Raw genomic sequence first — 22,841 nt, 5'->3', positions numbered from 1 at the left:
TATTCAGGACATAGTGACTGACTGAAGGAGGGATGGAAGGGGGGGAAAGTGGGCCATGATGACTGCACCCTCCCTGCCTCTGTCTCGCTCAAAGTTAAAGTGGAGGACAGGCGGCATGCAATGGGGAACCTCCAGGGTGATATGGCCCAATTTAGGGACATTGAATTAGGCAGGGGTGTCTTACAGTAGGGGGATGGGACAGTTCTAAAATATACTGGGGTTAAATTGATTGGCAAATATTTCATATAAAGTGGTCACTTAGAGAAAGGTCATTATTTACAGTATGTACAGGGTGTCTGTAGGATCAGTGATGCATATTTTATTTATTTTAATTTTATTTCACCTTTATTTAACCAGGTAGGCTAGTTAAGAACAAGTTCTCATTTGCAACTGCGACCTGGCCAAGATAAAGCATAGCAGTGTGAGCAGACAACACAGAGTTACACATGGAGTAAACAATTAAGTCAATAACACAGTAGGAAAAAAGGCGAGTCTATATACATTGTGTGCAAAAGGCATGAGGTAGGCAAATAATTACAATTTTGCAGATTAACACTGGAGTGATACATGATCAGATGGTCATGTACAAGTAGAGATATTGGTGTGCAAAAGAGCAGAAAAGTAAATAAATAAAAACAGTATGGGGATGAGGTAGGTAAAAATGGGTGGGCTATTTGCCGATAGACTATATACAGCTGCAGCGATCGGTTAGCTGCTCAGATAGCAGATGTTTGAAGTTGGTGAGGGAGATAAAAGTCTCCAACTTCAGCGATTTTTGCAATTCGTTCCAGTCACAGGCAGCAGAGAACTGGAACGAAAGGCGGCCAAATGAGGTGTTGGCTTTAGGGATGATCAGTGAGATACACCTGCTGGAGCGCGTGCTACGGATGGGTGTTGCCATCGTGACCAGTGAACTGAGATAAGGCGGAGCTTTACCTAGCATGGACTTGTAGATGACCTGGAGCCAGTGGGTCTGGCGACGAATATGTAGCGAGGGCCAGCCGACTAGAGCGTACAAGTCGCAGTGGTGGGTGGTATAAGGTGCTTTAGTGACAAAACGGATGGCACTGTGATAAACTGCATCCAGTTTGCTGAGTAGAGTGTTGGAAGCCATTTTGTAGATGACATCGCCGAAGTCGAGGATCGGTAGGATAGTCAGTTTTACTAGGGTAAGTTTGGCGGCGTGAGTGAAGGAGGCTTTGTTGCGGAATAGAAAGCCGACTCTTGATTTGATTTTCGATTGGAGACGTTTGATATGAGTCTGGAAGGAGAGTTTACAGTCTAGCCAGACACCTAGGTACTTATAGATGTCCACATATTCAAGGTTGGAACCATCCAGGGTGGTGATGCTGGTCAGGCGTGCGGGTGCAGGCAGCGAACGGTTGAAAAGCATGCATTTGGTTTTACTAGCGTTTAAGAGCAGTTGGAGGCCACGGAAGGAGTGTTGTATGGCATAGAATAGAATGGAATGGAATAGAATAGAATAGAATGAATAGAATTAGAGAGAGAGTTGGAGGTCGGTGGGTGGTGAGTGACTGATTGTTCCTTAAGTTCTAAAGTAGAATTTGACTTTCCTACTGTTTCTCTCGTCCTACTTTCTTATTGTCTACTCCCCAGATGCCCCTAGTGTGAAGATGGAGAATGACCCAGTGTATGTGGACGTGGGGGAGACAGCAGACCTGTTTTGTGTAGCAGATGCCAACCCCATCATCAACACTGACATGTTTTCCTGGAAATGGCTGGTGAGAACCCCCATATCCCCATCTCATCTCACCTCTCCTTTCTCCTGATTTGATTTCCCTTTATCTGGCCTCCTTTCTTTTATTTGACCATTTCTTACCGTTTATCACTCCCCCTCTTAAATGCAGAGATGTGCCATATTTCAGCGGCTCTAACTATCCTTCCGCCCCACCTCTCCCGGCTCCCGGCTCCACACTTGGCCCAAATCCAGAAAAATTGCTTTCATTATGGCGCGGAAACTAAAGGGCACATTCATCAACGTACGCTCTCTATCCTATCTACTGCTCTCTTTTTTTCTCTCTTTTCCTCTTTTTCTCTCTCTCTTTCTCCGCTCCCCCCTGGAGTACCTGTACTGATCTTGCACAGGAGGGGGTGGGGGTGTACGAAGATGTGCATGCTGTCCTCCTGTCTTCCTCTCATTTGCCACTATCCCTGTCTTCCCCAGGGTGAGGGGGAGATGGAGGAGATGGGGGAGCAGAGCCAGGATGAGGCTACTGGGCAGCTGACCATCCAAGGGGCGACTCGGGCCCATGCCGGACACTACCAGTGCACTGCCGACAACAACATAGAGCCCCCTGCCAGCGTGGCAGTCCAGCTGGTGGTGCGCTGTGAGTCTAACGAGCTCTACCAAGATCTATCAATCATGTCGTGTGAATACATCATGGGTGCAACGGAGTGGAAAAGCGTTGTGGGTGTCTTTGTTTGTGTGGCACCGTTCACTATGTCTATGCACATCTGTATTCATTTGCTTGTATTCCATGTTTCTGTCTATCCATTTCTGTTTGTACATGTACAATGTGAACATCTCTCGCTGTGTGTTTGTCCTTTCCTGTGTAGTTAAGCCAGAGCTCCAGAAGGGGGCTCAGTGGAATAAGGTGGCGAGCAGAGGGGATGGCACCAGAACAGCTGAGGTGGTGTGCCAGGGAGAGGGCATCCCGCGGCTCCACTTCTCCTGGGCTAAAAATGGCGTGCCCATAGACTTCATACACCCCAGGTGAGAGCACATCCCACCCCTCACTATCCATCTGGTTCTCACCTTCTCCCCGTTCCACACACACACACGCTCACGTACTCAAACATAGTCACACATGTCCCTAACAATGTCGAAACTTTAAACTACTGTGTCATGAGAATGTGGCAAAATATTCATGATGTTGGATAACTAGATTCATTTCCATAGTTTATACATTCATTCAGTATCTCACCATTAAATCTTAATTTGGGACTTTGCCTCTCCCTATGCAAATACCTGTCACAGTGCCTGCTGCCTGCCCTATAGCCATATTGTGTGTGTGTGTGTGTGTGTGTGTGTGTGTGTGTGTGTGTGTGTGTGTGTGTGTGTGTGTGTGTGTGTGTGTGTGTGTGTGTGTGTGTGTGTGTGTGTGTGTGTGTGTGTGTGTGTGTGTGTGTGTGTGTGTGTGTGTGTACTGCAGGTACCAGGAAAAGACCGTTAGGGAGGGCTCATTACACACCAGCACGGTAACCGTGGTGAATGTGAGTGCAGCGCTGGACTACGCAGTATTCACCTGCACTGCTCGCAACACTCTGGGAGAAGACACACTCAACATCCAACTGCTCAGCACCAGTATGTGTGTGTGTGTGTGTGTGTGTGAATGGGTAAAAGGTCAAAGGTTAAGTCAGACATCAGGGCCCAGGGATGTTGCTATGATGTAAAACACGTACTTTACAGCCAACTGCTAGAGTCCCATTGGTCCTAATTTAGCTACATCCATAGTGTTTGTGCGTTTGTGTATGTGCTGCCATGTCCACGATTTTATTAGTGTGGGAGGACCCTCCAGCTTATAGAGAAAATGTTCTGTCTCTCTCGACTGTAGGAAGAGCAAGTCCTCAGTGTCAGTCCTCAGTGTCAGACACCCGAGTATCTCTCCTTTATCCCCTGCCTATAGCTCTAATTCTTCGCTCTGTCAGATAGGCTGAGTCGCCCTCTGGCTCACTAGCAAGTGTATTCCTACGCCGGCAATGTCAACACGGCCCCTGCTCCCAGCGAGCCCCCTAGCCTCCATTGGACACATTTAATGTTTAAAAGCGTGAAATACAATTCAATATTCACTGCTGTTTTTTTCTCTCCCTCTGTTTTTTTTTACTGCCTTGAATATTCATAATTAATCTGACGCAGCGATAATAAATGTTATATGCTTCCTTATCATCAGAAGGCCGGGAAAGGAAAGAAGGCTGTATTCTATCCCTGCCCGCCTCGCTGCCGCGGTTTGGATTAATAAAAGACAGATCCAAATAAGACTGACCCCTCTAACCTCTAACCTCGTATCTTATGAGCGGAACTGATAATGGAAATGATTTACTCTGCAAACAGAGCTGCCTGCTTGCCTGCAAGCACAGCTTCTCTCTCTCATTCTAGTGCTGAACTCTCTCCTTCTCTTCTGCTCTCTTTCTCTGTCATTCTCTTTTTTATCCTTTCTATCCTCCTATTTCACCTCCCCTTCAATCTACCCCCCCCCCTTCTTTCTCTCTCTCTCTTTCCATTTCTCTAAATTTTTCCCACCCTGTTTTTCCCCCAATTTTCTCTCCCTTTCTCTGCCCCCCCCCCCTCTCGTTCTCTTACCTTCCATCTCTCTCTCTAACACACAGATCAACCAGATCCTCCCTCAGAATTCCGCCTGGTCAGCTTCACCCATGCCTCTGCAACGCTAGAATGGATCCCAGGCTTCGATGGGGGCTTGGAGCAGAGATTCCGTGTCAGGTGATAGAGCATTGACTACAGTTTGGCCGAACATGATGTGTCAAATATTGTGATCTCTTCTTTGCATTCATAACAAACCAACACATCCTTGATAGGGATATTAGGAACAGGTCTGGATCAAGGGTCAATTCCATTTCACTCCTGTCAGGTTAGAGCCCATCCCTGTACTGACTAAGATACTGTTGATTGACAGGTACCGTTGGGCTGACTCTGTGAGTTTCCTCTACGTGGATGTGTTCCCTCCGAGAGCAAACATCTTCATTGTGACAGGCCTTTCACCCGCCACTACATACAACTTTTCTGTCAACGCACTCAACTCCATGGGAGAGAGCGGCTACGCAGACAACAACTCAGTACTCACCATCACCACCGAGGGTCAGTCTAGAGCAAGTTCACAACATGACTTCTGGGTCCAAGCTAGGAGAGGGACAATGGTCGGACATTAGATGGTTTGGACTCCTGCCCAGCTGGTGTTGAGATCAGGTTATGTCTCTAATGACATCCTATGCCCCATTTTGTAGAACATTAATAGTCTTGGCACTATATGGGGAATAGGATGTCATTTGACCTTTGACCCAGGTTTATCTTGCAGCGTTAGAACAGCATTGATGTTTTTTTCCCTGTCTTCCATGGTTCTTCTAACCAGAGTGGGAAGGAGCAGTCCAGGAAGAGGATCCCTTAGGGGAAGGTAAGTTTACTTCATATTTCTTGGAACTATGGAAAACACCTATTTTCTAAGCTGGCTAAATCATGTTAATATACAGTATGCACCTCAAATGCCCTTAAATGTGTGCTCTTTGAGTAATGGTACTGTAGTTATGGCAGCCGTGGTCATAAATGCTACTTTCTTTCCTTCTGTTAGTCTTCTATCAATAAAGGAAGTGAGATACCAGCTTACATACTGATTACTATTATCCCTTAATAAGTTTGACTCATTATGCAATAAATGTATTTACCACAAAAGAGTCATAACTCAGAGTGAAATTCAATTGTTAAATACCAAAGATGCAACAGCTGTAATGGGCGCCCATCGAGTGGTGCAGCCGTATACGTGCCTTTCGAGTGGCGCAGCACTCTTATATCCCAGCAAAGCTTCCCACCCATACAATGATATATCAGTAGTTTTCCACTCACATCACCCAGCACTTTCCATGGAGCTTAAGGACATGGTCAGCTGTTAACCATGACCCAGGAGTTTCAATCATCTCAACCATTGTTGGCACCACTTCCTCTTATCTTGTTGCTGTTTAGGCCATTGAAAATATCTGTGGTTTCCAGTCACCGGAACCCTAACAGACAGTTATCTAAAACTACACACTCCCTAATATCAACTAACCCTTTCTCTCTACTTTTACTATCACCTTACAATACAAAAACATCCCCAGAGACTTAAGGCCTCTTTCTACTTCCCCTTAATCACACAAAAGCTATTAATCATACAAACAAAAATGATTTACAACCGAACACCCTGTTCCTGGATCTTGCTTCCTATGATGTCATCATGGTGGATCAACTCATTCCTGTTCTTGGTTCTCTTGTAAACCAGAGACAAGAGGGTTGTCACTGTATCAGACTGTGATCATGGCGGTGGTTGGTGGGGCTCCGCTGCTGGCTCTCAACTGGCTGGGCTGCTTCCTGTGTCTGAGGTGGAAGAAGAGGCGGGGACAGACAGGTAACCGTGGCAATACCATGGTCAAGGTTGTGTGACTGTTTTCTTCTGCATCTGTCTCAGAAACCTCTGCCCGGGTCACCAAAGAGTTGAGCCTGAATCTTAATGCATCTCTCATTTCTTTCTTTCTTTCTCTCTCCCGCTATTTCTCTCTTATCTATTCTCTTCCTCCTTTCCCTCCAAACACACCCATCTGTCCCTCCCTCCCTCCCTCTGCAACCATCCTCCAAGACTGTCACTTCTTCCCTCTATCTTTCCCTTCACCTAATTTTTATTTATTTTTCTCTCTCTCTCTCTCTCTCTCTCTCTCTCTCTCTCTCTCTCTCTCTCTCTCTCTCTCTCTCTCTCTCTCTCTCTCTCTCTCTCTCTCTCTCTCTCTCCCTCACTTCCGTTATCTCTATATCCGTCTCCCTCAGTTTCCGTTCCCTGCAACTGTCAGGTCACCTATCTCACATACCTCTCTCCTCTCCACCCTTCGTCCTCACACACTTCTTTATTTCTTCATCCATCCTTCTCTGTCAGATCTCTTTTACTTCTTCAATAGTGCCCCTATCCAATTTCTAATCCCCACTCATTCATCCCCCACCCTCTCTCGCTCTCTCTCTCTCTTGCCCTCACTCTCTCTCTCCCTCTCTCACTCTCCCTCCCTCTCTTCTCCAGAGAGTAAAGGCAGTGTTTCAGATGGGAAGAAGAGTGAAGATGGGTGAGTCATCATCTTAGTCTGTCTCTGTTTGTCCAGGCTAATCAGCACCCAATCCAGTCCAGTGGGTACAGACAAATGACTATACGTCCAATCCCCTCTCAGAGGCCTAAACCCTGCCCTACTGACAGACCACACCCAGTACCCACAACAGCAAAACTACAGGACCCTGTGATGGACAAAAGTCTCCCGTTTTGTATGATGTAATGTAGCAACAAAATAGTAAAGCAGACACTCCTGTCAGTCTAACTTTGCAATTAGGGGGCAAAGCAACAGCGCGAATACAGGTGTCACATCCGAATATACTTATAATGCAATACGCCATATGGCATTGACAGTGCTATGCTCTTGTGCACTGTACTGTAGTGTACATGTCTTTGTATGTAGCTATTTTCTCCCTGAGGATTAAGAAAGAGTGACATACGATGAGTGGGTGGGTGATGGGATGGAGGGTGTTGATTGGCTGATGTTGATATGTCTTAATTTAAAAATGGAAGGGAAAAAAATAAAAGAGTGAGATGGGAGGATGGGCGTGGGTGGTTGGGAGTCGGGATGTGATGCTGTGTTTTCTCATTAAAAAAGATACAGAAAAGTAAAAAAGAATGGAGAAGGTTAGACCCTTTGTTCTGTCTGTCATATCCAGATCCACTGTGTCCACTGCCAGCGGCTCCACCAGGTATGAGGTCAGAGAACTGGTGAATCCTGCGGCCCAGCGCACCCTCCTCATTGACAGCGGATCAGAACCAGACAGCAGCGTCTATGAGAGCTACGCTGGGGTAAGAGGAGAGCGAGGGGGAGGAGGAGGTGGGGAGAGGCGAGGTGGAGGAAAGAGAGGGGAAAAGGGGGATACTTAGTGAGTTGCACAACTGAGGAGAAGGAGTAAGGAGAGGAAAGAGGGAGTAAGGAGAGGAAAGAGGGAGAAAGGGGGATGACAGAGAGGGAGATAACTGAGAGAGTGAAAAACACAGTACGTGTGGTGGATGAAGGGCAGAGAAGAGGAAGTTGACAAAATGAAGAGACAGAGGGAGGGGCTTTGAGAGGAATAGGAGAAGAATAAAGTGAGAAAACAGGCGGGATGAGAGGTAGGAGGATGCTAGCAGACAGAGGTGGAGAGGTGAGCAGAAAAGGAAGGATTAAGGAAGAGGGAGATCAGTCAGAAGAGAGGAAGTGGAGGAGTCAGGCATAACGAGGGAAACAGAGGAGAGATAAACTAATAAACACCGTTGGCTGTTTTCAGAGTAGGAAAGGGAGATCGATAGCCCACAATTAGCATGCAAAATACACTTCGATCCTGGTGAAATTGCACATTGTAAAAGGCCAACAAGGCTTTGAACCCTGCAGAAAAAATGTTAAGTAGAATATAACAACACCGGCAGAGAGAGACTATTGTTAGAATAGGATCTAATGCAAGCAAATTCTCCTCAGAGATGTTAGCTAACCCTGAGTTATAATACAATACATCTAGTCTAGGCAACAAAATATACTGTTTGTCATGTGTCTCTCTACAGAGTCACCATGTACAGTCATGGCCAAAAGTTTTGAGAATGACTCAAAATATTAATTTTCACAAAGTCTGCTGCCTCAGTTTGTATGATGGCAAATTGCATATACGGTACTCCAGAATGTTATTAAGAGTGATCAGATGAATTGCAATTAATTGCAAAGTCCCTCTTTGCCATGCAAATGAAGTGAATCCCCAAAGAAACATTTCCACTGCATTTCAGCCCTGCCACAAAAGGACCAGCTGACATCATGTCAGTGATTCTCTCGTTAACGCAGGTGTGAGTGTTGACGAGGACATGCTGATTGAGTTTGAATAACAGACTGGAAGCTTCAAAAGGAGGATGGTGCTTGGAATCATTGTTCTTCCTCTGTCATCCATGGTTAGCTGCAAGGAAACACGTGCCGTCATCATTGCTTTGCGCAAAAAGGGCTTCACAGGCAAGGATATTGCTGCCTGTCAGATTTCACCTAAATCAACTATTTATCGGATCATCAAGAACTTCAAGGAGAGCGGTTCAATTGTTGTGGAGAAGGCTTCAGGGAGCCCAAGAAAGGGAGCCCAGCAAGCACCAGGACCGTCTCCTAAAGTTGATTCAGCTGCGGGATCGGGGCACCACCAGTACAGAGCTTGCTCAGGAATGGCAGCAGGCAGGTGTGAGTGCATCTGCACGCACAGTGAGGCGAAGACTTTTGGAGGATGGCCTGGTGTCAAGAAGGGCACCAAAGAAGCCACTTCTCTCCAGGAAAACATCAGGGACAGACTGATATTCTGCAAAAGGTACAAGGATTGGACTGGTGAGGACTGGGGTAAAGTCATTATCTCTGATGAATCTCCTTTCCGATTGTTTGGGGCATCCAGAAAAAAGCTTGTCCAGAGAAGACAAGGTGAGCGCTACCATCAGTCCTGTGTCATGCCAACAGTAAAGCTTCCTGAGACCATTCATGTGTGGGGCTGCTTCTCAGCCAAGGGAGTGGGCTCACTCACAATGTTGCCTAACAACACAGCCATGAATAAAGAATGGTACCAACACATCCTCCGAGAGCAACTTCTCCCAACTATCCAGGAACAGTTTGGTGACGAACAATGCCTTTTCCAACATGATGGAGCACCTTGCCATAAGGCAAAAGTGATAACTAAGTGGCTCGGGAAACAAAACATCGATACTTTGGGTCCATGGCCAGGAAACTCCCCGGACCTTAATCCCATTGAGAACTTGTGGTCAATCCTCAAGAGGCGGGTGGACAAACAAAAACCCACAAAGTCTGACAAACTCCAAGCATTGATTATGCAAGAATGGGCTGCCATCAGTCAGGATGTGGCCCAGAAGTTCATTTACAGCATGTCAGGGCAGATTGCAGAGGTCTTGAAAAAGAAGGATCAACACTGCAAATATTGACTCTCTGCATCAACTTCATGTAATTGTCAATAAAAGCCTTTGACACTTAAGAAATGCTTGTAATTATACTTCAGTATTCCATAGAATCATTTGACAAAAATATCTAAAGACACTGAAGCAGCAAACTTTGTGGAAATTAATATTTGTGTCATTCTCAAAACTTTTGGCCACGACTGTACAGTACAGCATCTGTCTATGTTTTCACCTATGGTCTTTGTCCTACCAGGAGGGCTCCCACTACTACTACCCCACCAGTGACTACCACCCCTCTCTCTACCCCCACCCCGAGGGAGCACAAGGGCAAGGTGAGAGAAACCAAAATACTATCTATGAATAATACATCACAAGAGAAAAGACAGAGACATTTCTCTGTGTAACTTCAAATTACCTCTTTGGCTCTCTTTTTCAAGATGGCCGCTGCTACCCACTAGAGCCCATAGGCCATGAGTATGAGGAGGTGAGAGACTGGGGCATGTATCAGGACGTGCTGGGGTTGTCTCTCCCACTGCCTCCTTCACAGTTTGACCCCTGGTTACCAGAGCAGAGGCGAGAGTGGAGACCACCCCCACCCAGTTACCCTCAGGTCAGCACAACCCCACTGGAGTAAAGTACTAGTTATTGATCCCTGAGGGGTGATGACCCTTATAGTTTCACATATTGGACTAGATGTGTTTTATCACCTTGATTTTTTCCCAAATAACATAGAGATTGGATGGGAAGTTTCACATCAACATTATTTCAAGTTAGGATTTTGTCTATGGTGCTATATAGTATCGTCAAGTCTCTCACCTTCTTGACAAAGCTTTCTTCTCCAACAGGGAAGTGGGAGGGGCTTGACTGCCCCACAGCAGCCAATCAGAAGGAAGGATCCGGTGGTTGAGCAACGCCCAGAGAAAAACAACTATGATTTACCTTTTGAGCTCAGAGGACAGTTAGTTTAGGAAGCTTAAGCCTTGATTCCAGATTGTGGAAAATACCTCAGACTCAAATACAAACTCTTAGTGCTGTGCTGGTATTGAGTACGATATGAATAGGAAGCCTTTCAACTGATCAAAATGTTACTACCAAAAGGTACAATATTTACAGTAAGTGACGTTGTGGGACAGTCAATCAATACAAATTAGGCCTCCCGTCGATCCAAAGGCGTAAAATGTAAAAGACGAAGCAACAAAACATGCAGAGTTTTTCTTACAGATCTTTTAGTAACAATTGACTATACTCTACTGTACAAATAAAATGGCAAGGATAATCTAGTCCTAGGCCTAACTGATACACAATTCCAACATGCCTCCAGTGTTTTCATACAGATACATGTCATATCCAAAATCTTTCTCCAACAAGAGCCTTTACTGGAAATGTCACTCCAGCAAGATGAGAGGTGAAAAAGCAGCAGCTACTCTTAACCTCTCTGGGATCGTTCGGGACGCTCCCATCCTGCCAACAGCCAGTGAAAGTGCAGGGCACCAAATTCAAAACAACAGAAATCTCATAATTAAAATTCCCCAACCATACAAGTATTTTACACCATTTTAAAGATACACTTCTCGTTAATCCAACCAAAGGCTTTTCGGCGAAAGCAGAACATATCATTATTTTAGGTCAGCAACTAGTCACAGAAAGCATTCAGCCATTTTCCAACCAAAGAGAGGTGTCACAAAAAGCAGAAATATAGATAAAATGAATCACTAACCTTTGGCGATCTCCATCAGATGACACTCCCAGGACTCAATGTTCACAATACATGTATGGTTTGTTCAATCAAGTTCATATATATATATCCAAAAACTACAGTTTACATTGGCGCCATGTTCAGAAATGCCTCCAAAACATCTGGAGAAATTGCAGAGAGCCACATCAAATAACAGAAATACTCATCATAAACTTTGATGAAAGACACATGTTTTACATAGAATTAAAGATAAACTTGTTCTTAACTTCTTGACGATACCCATCCCGGTCGCGGGATCATTTTCGTCAGCAACCGCTGAATAGCGTAGCGCAACAGTCAAATAATAATAATATTACGAAAAAATATGAATGAATATATGAATATGAAATCACAAGTGCAATATTGCAAAACACAGTTTAGCCTTTTGTTAATCCACCTGTCGTCTCAGATTTTGAAATTATGCTTTACAGCGAACGCAATCCAAGCGTTTCTGTAAATTTTTCGATACCCTAGCATAGCATTATGTATACTTAGCATCAGGAAGCTTGGTCACGAAAATCAGAAAAGCAATCAAGTTGACAGTTTACCTTTGATGATCTTCGGATGTTTTCACTCACGAGACTCCCAGTTACGCAACAAATGTTCCATAAAGATTATTTTTATACCTAAAATACCGACGTTTGTTTGTCGCGTTATGTTCAGAAATCCACAGGAAAGCAACGCAGACGGAAATTCCAAATAGTCTACATAATGTCCACAGAAACATGTCAAACGTTTTTTATAATCATTCCTCAGGTAGTTTTTAAAATATATATTCGACAATATATCAACCGAGTCTGTAGGTTTTTCAATAACAGCGGGAGGAACAATGGCGGCTTTACTCTGTAGCGCAAAAACTCACTCTGAGAGCCCCCATCTACCCAATTACGCAATGTGATCTTTCACGCTCATTTAAAAAAATAAAAGCCTGAAACTATGTCTAAAGACTGTTGACACCTTAGGGAAGCCAGAGAAAAAGGAATCTGGTTGATATCCCTTTAAATGGAGGATAGGCATGCATAGGAACAGAATGGTTTCAAAATAAGAGGCACTTCTTGACTGGATTTTCCTCAGGGTTTCGCCTGCAATATCAATTCTGTTATACTCACAGACAATATTTTCACAGACAGTGTTTTCCATCCTAATCTGTCAATTATATGAATCATCTAGCATCTGGTCCTGAGAAATAGGCCGTTTACTTTGGGGACGTTATTTTTCCAAACATAAAAATAGTGCCCCTAGTCCACTTGTTGAAACAGCTCTTATTTGACACCCTTCCACAATAGAAGCCTCAACCAACTTTCTAAAGACTGCTGGAAGCCTTGGGAAGTGCAATCTGGCCCCATAGACACATAATATTGGATAGGCAATCACTTAAATGAAACTACAAACCTCAGATTTCCCACTTCCTGGTTGGATTTGTCTCATGTTTTCATCTGTTATACTCACAGACATCATTCAAACAATTTTGTTTGAGTGTTTTCTATCCAATACTACTAATAATATGCATATATTGGCATCTGGGACAGAGTAGCAGGCAGTTTACTCTGGGCACATTATTCATCCAAGCTACTCAATACTGCCCCCCTGGCACCAAGAAGTTAACTTGCAGAGCGCGAAATTCAAACTACAGAATTATAAATATTTAACTTTCATAAAATCACAAGTGTAATATATCAAAATAAAGCTTAACTTCTTGTTAATCCAGTCGCTGTGTCAGATTTCAAAAAGGCTTTACGGTGAAAGCACACCATGCGATTATCTGAGGACAGCGCCCCACATACAAAAGCATGAAAAACATATTTCAACTAGGCAGGTGCGCCACGAAAGTCAGAAATAGTGATATAATAAATGCCTTACCTTTGATCTTCTTTTGTTGGCACTCCAAAAGGTCCCAGATACATCACAAATGGTCCTTTTGTTCGATAATGTCCTTCTTTATATCCATAAAAACTCAGTTTAGCTGGCGCGCTTCAGTCAATAATCCACCCAGTTTCCCTCCATCAAAATGCACACAAAATGAATCCCAAACGTTACTAATAAACTTTTCCAAACAAGTCAAACAACTTTTATAATCAAACTTTGGGTACCCTAATACGTAAATAAACTATAAAAATGAAGACAGAGAATTGTTATCGTCTTTACCGGAGAAAAATACAAAATAACACGTTCTCTTTGGGAGCCACCTAGAAAAAAACAATTTCTGGCTCATTTTTCCAAAAAACAACATGAAACTCTTTCTAAAGACTGTTGACATCTAGTGGAAGCCCTAGGAACTGCAATCTGAGAGGATTTCACCTTATAATAAAAGTGACAGCCATTGAAAACAGTGGTAGGCTGAATTTTCTTTGGGGTGGACGGTTTGTCATCGGGGTTTCGACTGCCATATCAGTTCTGTTATACTCACAGACATAATTTTTAAATTGAAGATGTGGCAAATAGGAGTGGCAATATAGTCTGCTGTTATCTTCAGTAATATTCCATCTAGATTGTCAGACCCTGGTTGCTTGTCATGGTTGATAATTTTTTCACCTCTTCCACACTGACTTTACGTAAATCAAAAGTACAATGCTTGTCTTTCATAACTTGGTCCGATATACTTGGATGTGTGGTGTCAGCGTTTGTTGCTGGCATGTCATCCCGAAGTTTGCCAACCTGCTGGGGCTAGGGGGCTTTTGGATGAAAGGCGTGCCCAGAGTAAACTGCCTCCTACTCTTTCCCAGATGGGAATATATGCATATTATGATTGCTGGTGGATGGAAAACACTCTGAAGTTTATAAAACTGTTTGCATTATGTCTGTGAGTATAACAGAACTCATATGGCTCAAAACGTGAGAAGAAGTCCAAACAGGAAGTGAGACCTCGATTTTGAAAACAGCGCCATTTGAAGTCCATCTTAGATATGGATGTGCATGCACTTCCTAGGGCTTCCACAATATGTCACCGTCTTTAGATTCTGGTTGTATGATTCTACTATAAAGGAGGGGCTCATAATAGCTCTTTGAGTGAGTGGTCTGGCAGAAAGCCTCGGTCTCATTGCACGCGGTCACGAGAGAGTGTTCTTCCATTCCAATGCGTTTCTTCAGACAATTAAATTCTCCAGTTGGAACCTTATTGCTGATTAATGTTTAAAACATCCTAAATATAGATTGCATACATCATTTGACTTGTTTCTATGACCTGTAATGGAACTTTTTGAGTTTTTGTCTGGAGGAATTGCTCGTGCTTTTTCAGGATTGAATGCTGGGTTGAACAAGCTAACAACAAGTGGCTAAATGATGGGCTTTATGGAACTTTATGGAACAAATCAGTCATTTATTGTTGAACTGGGATTCCTGGAACTGCCTTCTGATGAAGATATACAAAGGTAAATTAATATTTATAGTGTTTTTTGTAGCTTCTGTTGACGCCAAAATGGCTGCTATTTCTTTGGGTTCTGATTGCAGTTCTCAGATTATTCTTTTTCCGTAAAGTTTTTTTGAAATCTGACACAGCGGTTGCATAGAGGATACGTTTATCTTAAATTCTGTGAATAACACTTGCATCTTTTATCAATGTTTATTGTGATTATTTCTGCAAAATCACCAGATGTTTTGGAATCAAAACATTACTGCACGTAATGCGCCAATGTAAACTTAGATTTTTATATATATATATATATATATATATATATATATATATATATATATATACAGTATATGCACATTATCGAACAAAACACACAATACATGTATAACATAATGTCCTATGAGTGTCATCTGATGGAGATAATCAAATGTTAGTGATTCATTTGATCTATATTTCTGCTTTTGTGACTCTATCCTTGCCTGTGAAAAATGTCTGTGTGTTTTTGAATTTGGTGGTGATCTAACATAAATATATGTAGTGTTTTCGCTGTAAAACATTTTAAAAATCGGACACGATGGGTAGATTAACAAGATGTTTATCTTTCATTTGCTGTATTGGACTTGTTAATGTGTGAATTTCCCGCGCCACCTTTTCAGCTGAATGGGAGGGGGTGTTCCCTTTAGGGGACTCCTTGCCATAAGTTCTTGCCAATGAAAAAGTAATTAAAGTAGTTCGCCATATCAGTGGGTTTTGTGATGAATGAGCCATCTGACTCAATAAATGAAGGAGACGAGTTGGCTTTTTCCCCAAGATTTCATTTAAGGTGCACCAAAGCTTTTTACTATCATTCTTTATATAATTTATCTTTGTTTTATAGTGTAGTTCCTTTTGGTTTAGTTTAGTCACATGATTTCTTCATTTGCAGTACATTTGCGATTCAGTTGGGCTGACAGACCTAATTGCCGTACCTTTTGCCTCATCCCTCTCAACGATACAATTTTTAAATTCCTCATCAATCCAAGGGGATTGAACAATTTTTACAGTCATTTTTTAATGGGTGCGTACTTACTAGTAACTGGAATAAGTCGTTTCATATATGCGTCAAGTGCAGCGTCTGGTTGCTCTTCATTAGACACCACAGGCCAGCAGCGTCTGGTTGCTCTTCATTAGACACCACAGGCCAGCAGCGTCTGGTTGCTCTTCATTAGACACCACAGACCAGCAGCGTCTGGTTGCTCTTCATTAGACACCACAGACCAGCAAATATTCTTTACATCATCAAGATATGAATCACCACAAAACGTATAATATGACCTCTTATACACTATATTAGGCCCAGCTTTTGGAACTTTGGTTTTCTTAGATATGGCTATTATATTGTGATCACTACATCCTATGGATTTGGATACTGCTTTAAAGCAAATATCTGCAGCGTTAGTAAAAATGTGATCAATACATGTTAATGATTTAATTGTTTGTAACTGCCCTGGTAGGTTGACAGACAACCTGATCCAGGTTGCAGGCACTGGTTACAGATCAAAAAACTTTCCTGAATGGGCAGCTTGATGATAGCCAGGCAATAAAACTTCTTAGGGATAGCACCATTATTTTCAATTTTCACCTGAAATGACATACCAAATCTAACTGCCTGTAGGTCAGGCCCTGAAGCAAGGATATGCATATTCTTGGTACCATTTGAAAGAAAATGCTTTGAAGTTTGTGGAAATGTGAATTGCATGTAGGAGAATATAACACAATAGATCTGGTAGAAGAAAAGAAAAACAACTGTTTTTTTCTACCATCATCTTTGAAATGCAAGAGAAAGGTCCCAGTTCTAGCCATCATTCTGGCTGTAATACCGATTGTGCCCACAAGATGGCAGCAGTGTATGTACAAAGTTTCCGTAGGAAATGTAACATGAATGCCAATGTCTCCTTCACGATTTACCTAAATGTCCCTGGGTGACTTCACACTAAATGTCAAGTATGAGCGAACTATATGACATTTAGTGTGAAGTCACCCAGGGACATTTAGGTAAATCGTGAAGGATACATTGGCATTCATATTACATTACGTTGCAAGAATATTGTCAAATCTATATACTTGGACTTTGTTTTAGCTTTTCCAGTATTAGTAGCCATATTATAAGTTCAACATTTGCAAAACAACCAGTTTTCATAACTTCATAACTCTGAATATTCTTATAATTTTTGTCCAAAAGGAAAAGGCATGCTGTCGCAAAAGGTTAGCACCTACATTTTGCGACAGACACTGGATACTTCCATAAAGCCCAGCTCATTGGCTATCTAGCTAGCTTTGTTTGACCCCGATTGGTGCTTATTTGACAAAGATATAGTTGATCAAATGAAGACCGGCCACGTCATCGGTCTTCATTACGTTCTAGGATCTCAGAGGAATACATACGAACGTGATTTGCCTGGTTGCAATTACGTTTAGGGATAGATTTTCACAGATTCCTTTCTTTGGAAATTGAACGAGTGGAAATACAAAATAGGTTGTGCATGCTATATGGACCTTTTTAGGATATGATTTTTTTTTTTCAATCAAAAACGACACTTCATGTTATCTCTGGGACCCTTTGGATGATAAATCAGAGCAATATTTCAGAATGTAAGTATACATTTCACCTTCAGAGATGAATTTATCAAACCTATCGCGATGAAAAAATGTTTTGTTGTTAGGTAATAGCTCATGTAAATTGGACAGTGTAGTTAATTTAACAAGAATTTAAGCTTTCAGCCGATATAAGACACTTATATGTACCGACATTTGTTGTTTCTCTAAAATTCTGCAATGGTAACAAATGGCGCTGCATGATTTACAACTGTCCCGTTGACGTCGATCCCTCAATCACCAGAAAATATATTTCCCTGTTGATATCATATACATTATCAAGCATTTCACACATATTATCCAGATGCTGACTGTTAGCACTTGGTGGTCTATAGCAGCTTCCCACAAGAATGGACATTAGGTGAGGCAACCTGTAGCCATATTACTTCAACATTGTTTAACATGAGATCCTCTCTAATATTTACAGGAATGTGGTTGTCATGTTCTGACCTTTATTTCCTTTGTTTTGTCTTTATTTAGTATGGTCAGGGCGTGAGTTGCGGTGGGCAGTCTAGGTGTGTTTTTCTATGTTGGGGTTTTGAGTTCAGCCTAGTATGGTTCTCAATCAGAGGCAGGTGTCATTAGTTGTCTCTGATTGAGAATCATACTTAGGTAGCCTGGGTTTCACTTTTGAGTTGTGGATGTCTGTTTCCGTGTGAGTGTTTGTTGCCACAGGTACTGTTTCGGGTTTCATTCATTTCACGTTTATTGTTTTGTAGTGTTCAGTTTATGTCTGTAAATAAACGTTATGGACACTTACCACGCTGCGCATTGGTCCTCCCATCCTCCGTTCGCATTGGTCCTCCAATCCTTCTCGCTACTCCTCCTCTTCTGAGGAAAGCCGTTACAGTAGTTCTGAATATAAACTACAACACTGCCTCCGTTGGCATTTGTCTTTTCGGTACATGTTATAACCATGTATTGCTACCACTGTATCATCAAAGGTATTATCTAAGTGAGTTTCAGAGATAGTCAGAATATGAATGTCATCTGTTACAAGCAAGTTATTGACTTCATGGACCTTGTTTCTTATATGTTAATATGGGCTATTTTTAGCACTTTCTGGGTTGCTGGATTGTTTTTAATGCTTTACTGGGATGCTTATCAGAGGTAGACTTACTCATGTTATTTACATAAAGTGGTGTTCCTACAATTGCACACCGCCTCAGTGCTAAGAGTGTAACTCTGGTTTATAGGCTCAAGATTACTGCTTACAATAGTTGTAGGATAAACAGATGTACCCCTAATTGCACCGAATACAATTATTCAATTATTTACATTGTGTTTTCCAATGCTCCTAAGATCATGTACATTTGAGGCAGCATTATGATGACTCATTGTAACAATGGTAGGGATTAACTGAGCTGGTCTTGGATCATTTAGCAGTCATTGTTTTAACGCAGCCTCGAAGTGCGTGGACAGAGATGACCGTAAACTCCAATCAAGTTCTCAGTTGTGTGGGGCCACAGGTTTCCCTCAATCCTTCCCAGACCAGCTTCCTACCCCAATGCCCTACTTCCCTTTCCTCCTCTCACCCACCCTCCTCCCTCCCACTCCGCTCTTCTCTTTCCCATCCTCCTCCCTCCCTCCCACTCCACTCTACTCTTCCCTCCCACCCTCCTCCCTTCCACTTCCCTTTAGCGCAGTCAGTACTACATCCTACAGACCCTGCACTCAGAAAGGTAGAAAGACAGACAGGTAGACAGGGACACAGACAGTCAAGGTAGACAGGGAGACAGTCAGACATCCGCTGGCACTTTTGGGCCATATGTGATGCAGGACTCGCAGCTTCGCCCAAGCGGAAACCATCTTCCATGCACCTGCTTGCCGTGAGCACCTTGCCCTTTTGAACAATCTGCCTGTCTGTGACACACATCCCTCACAGAGGCAGACAAAGCCTGGGATTATTACAACACATGGTCACTGCCCAAACCTCCTCCACCTACCTCCCCCTCAACCTCCCCCATTCCCACCCTCTCCCCCCACCCTCTCCCCCTCCTCTGAAACAAAGAGACCCTGAGGCCTCCTGGTTCGCCCCTCCAGCCCTGGGGTGAGCCTCTGAAAGTCGGGGATGAAGGCAGTAATTGAGCGTGGTATTGTATTGTGAGGGTAAAACCACCACACTGTATCTACAGTCTGCCTCACTCCCGCTAATCCTGTTGTCTTTCACATTTCAGTTTCAACTCATCATTGTAGAGAGATACCATGCAGACCATTAGTCCTACTCTGCGACGAGAAAGAGAGAGAGAGGGAGAGAGAGGAATGGAGGCTGAAAGAGAGGGTAAGCGAGTGAAGAGAGAGAGTATGACAGATAGATGTAATTTAAGATCTAGGTAGAAAGTCTACCCTCAGATAGTCCTCTAACTTGGTTTTATTGTGCAGATGGGTATTTAGTTCAAGGTAGTTTAAGTTCATTGCAGTTTATTTCTCCCTGGTCTGTACAAATCAAACTGATATGCACATTTTGACAATGTACCTGGTTACAAATGTACCTGACTTGGGGGTGTTATTCAGTTGAAGGTTCAGATTAGGAATTGTCATACAAACATTGTGCTGAGAGCATAGCATCTACACAAACACACACAGGGATGTTCCTCCTACCACAATATCTGCTGTGTGTGTGTGTGTGTGTGTGTGTGTGTGTGTGTGTGTGTGTGTGTGTGTGTGTGTGTGTGTGTGTGTGTGTGTGTGTGTGTGTGTGTGTGTGTGTGTGTGTGTGTGTGTGTGTGTGTGTGTGTGTGTGTGTGTGTGTGTGTGTGTGTGTGTGTGTGTGTGTGTGTGTGTGTGTCCCAGGAGGACAAAGAACAACACTACTTCCTCATAGCCCTCTGATAATTGCATAAAACTCACATTGAACACGCACTTACACACTCAAACACATACAATATTTACAGACAGACAGACACAACCAACCAACACCCTACTTCCTTGTTCTCCCTTAAGCTTGATTTTTCATATCAGTCACGAGTGCACACACATGCAAATACACACAGACAGAGTCGAAAACATCATCTTGATTTACTCATTCCAAGGGGAAAAATACTATAAGCCACTGGTTCTATTTTAATGAGGATCATTCCGCCTGCTTTAAGACCTATTCTATTTCTGGAGGAGGTCTCCCAGGAGATCTCAGATATTATTTATTATTACTACTCTGTATTGGAGAAATTCTCACCAAATTGGCCTAAAAATGTAACTATTGTGAACACAGTTGTAGAAATATTTACAGTTAGGGTCTATTTGAGATCAAGCACGTGACTGATAATGATGAAGTCTGTGTTCTTCTACCGTCTATTCTAGATGCGTTTCCCCCACATTGCCAGGCATCTGCGGTTGTTTCTACCCAGCTACCCAGATATGAAAGAGATGAATCCCAATGATTCACCAGACGGCTGGTGCTGTCTCTCAATTAGGGGCGACAGATAGCCTAGTGGTTAGAGTGTGGGGCCAGGAACCAAAAGGTTGCTGGATTGAATCCCCGAGCTGACAAGGTAAAAATCTGTTGTTCTGCCTCTGTACAAAGCAGTTAAAAGCAGGTAACCCACTGTTCCTAGGCTGTCATTGTAAATAATAATTTGTTCTTCATTAACTGACTTGCCTAGTTTAAATAAAAGGTGTGTTGTTTTCCATCATGGACTGTCAAGACACATTTGTCTCATTACTGAACATTAAGTTCCAGTCAAAGTGACAAGCAGGCATTCAAATGAAAGCCTATTCTCTCCTGCTGCCGATGCATCATGGAGGAGTGGAGAGGAACTATCATCTGCTAAATTGAAGGTTTGACAGCCTAATATAGGCCCGTCAATGTCCATTTCTCTTCTCTCATGTCATGGGTAGTTTGATGTATTATGTGCAGAAGAAGGACCCAATGGTACGAGTAGGAACGGGAAACAAATGGAGAAATTAGCTTAAAAGTACAATATGTTTTTTCCTCTTTATACACCTCTTTTCTATACCCCTTTTCTACACAATAGAACAAAATACACTGCAATACAATGGAATAGACCTTTGTCAATCCCAGGTGGCTATTAAGGTTGCTGAACCAATGCCGTAACACAAACCATACAATCAGTAAAACCTTACCCTATATGCTGCATCACATTTTTATTTCCTGAACTAAGTACAGTAGAGATTCAATTGAAATGCCCCTAGTCCTGCTCTACAGAAACCACAGAGTACATACAGACATCTTTAGTGCCGTTTCCTGCAGCGGGTTATGTGAGCAAAGAGAATGCAAAGTGACTTTTAGATTTGGATGAAACTCTAAAAAAAATAGAAGAATTGTCTTATGAAAGGCAGCCTTGAAATAAAAACAGAACTAATGGTTAATATTTGATGAAGGCTGATTTGAATACATGCTAAAACAAAAAGAGTATGGTGAACCTCTTTAACTATTGATATTAGCGATGGGCTTTGATGGCATGGCATACACATTCCTCCCTGTCTGGAGCACATGGTTAATAAGGAACAGCAGAATACAATAAAACCAGTCATTCTAGCATTGTATTTAGAGTACATGCATGTGCATGTTGGATAGGCTATAACAGCACAGTGCTTTTAAAACTTATTATGGCTGAGATCCCGCTAACGGGATCGATATGACTACAGCCAGTGAAAGTGCAGGGCGCCAAATTCAAACAACGGAAATTTCATAAATAAAATTCCTCAAACATACAAATACTTCACACCATTTTAAAGATACACTTCTTGTTAATCCCACCACAGTGTCCGATTTTAAATAGGCTTTACGGCGAAAGCACCACAAACGATTATGTTAGGTCAGAGCCAAGTCACATAAAACACAGCCATTTTTCCAACCAACGAGAGGAGTCACAAAAATCTGAAATAGAGAATGAATCACTAACCTTTGATGATCTTCATCAGATGACACTCATAGGACTTCATGTTACACAATACATGTATGTTTTGTTCGGTAAAGTTCATATTTATATATTTTTTAAACTCAGTATACATTGGCGTGTTACGTTCACTAGTTCCAAAACATCCAATGATTTTGCAGAGAGCCACATCAATTTACAGAAATACTCATAATAAATATTGATGAAAATACAAGTGTTATACATAGAACTTTAGATACACTTCTCCTTAATGCAACCGCTGTGTCAGATTTCAAAAAAGCTTTACCGAAAAAGCAAACCATGCAATAATCTGAGTACGGCGCTCAGAGACCAAACCAAACATAAAGATATGTTGAGGACATCAGACTGTAAACAGCCATCACTAACAAAGAGAGGCTGCTGCCTACATACAGACTTCAAATCATTGGCCACTTTAATAAATGGATCCCTAGTCACTTGAATGATGCCACTTTAATAATGTTTACATATCTTTCATTACTCATCTCATATGTATATACTGTATTTTATACCATCTATTGCATCTTGCCTATGCCGCTCAGTTA

General features: G+C 42.5%; 1 protein-coding gene across 2 annotated transcripts in view; it reads left to right on the top strand.

The window, feature by feature from the left end:
• Positions 1-11,201, top strand: part of nphs1 (NPHS1 adhesion molecule, nephrin) — a 69,069-nt gene extending 57,868 nt beyond the window's left edge. The window contains exons 18-30 of one of the 2 annotated variants that reach the window (XM_046300872.1): positions 1,618-1,742; positions 2,186-2,348; positions 2,578-2,734; positions 3,174-3,325; positions 4,348-4,459; positions 4,653-4,834; positions 5,106-5,147; positions 6,006-6,131; positions 6,789-6,831; positions 7,472-7,604; positions 9,955-10,033; positions 10,139-10,311; positions 10,547-11,201. In XM_046300872.1, coding sequence (XP_046156828.1) covers positions 1,618-1,742; positions 2,186-2,348; positions 2,578-2,734; positions 3,174-3,325; positions 4,348-4,459; positions 4,653-4,834; positions 5,106-5,147; positions 6,006-6,131; positions 6,789-6,831; positions 7,472-7,604; positions 9,955-10,033; positions 10,139-10,311; positions 10,547-10,669 — 1,610 coding nt within the window. In that variant the 3' untranslated portion in view covers positions 10,670-11,201. The other variant, XM_046300873.1, reaches the window with a different exon arrangement.
• Positions 11,202-22,841: the final 11,640 nt, after the last annotated feature.

Source organism: Oncorhynchus gorbuscha, linkage group LG15 (assembly GCF_021184085.1).
Source record: "Oncorhynchus gorbuscha isolate QuinsamMale2020 ecotype Even-year linkage group LG15, OgorEven_v1.0, whole genome shotgun sequence".
NCBI classification, from domain to species: Eukaryota; Metazoa; Chordata; class Actinopteri; order Salmoniformes; family Salmonidae; genus Oncorhynchus; species Oncorhynchus gorbuscha.
Note: the sequence above shows the minus strand (reverse complement) of the source record. Positions and strands in the feature narration are given on the sequence as shown.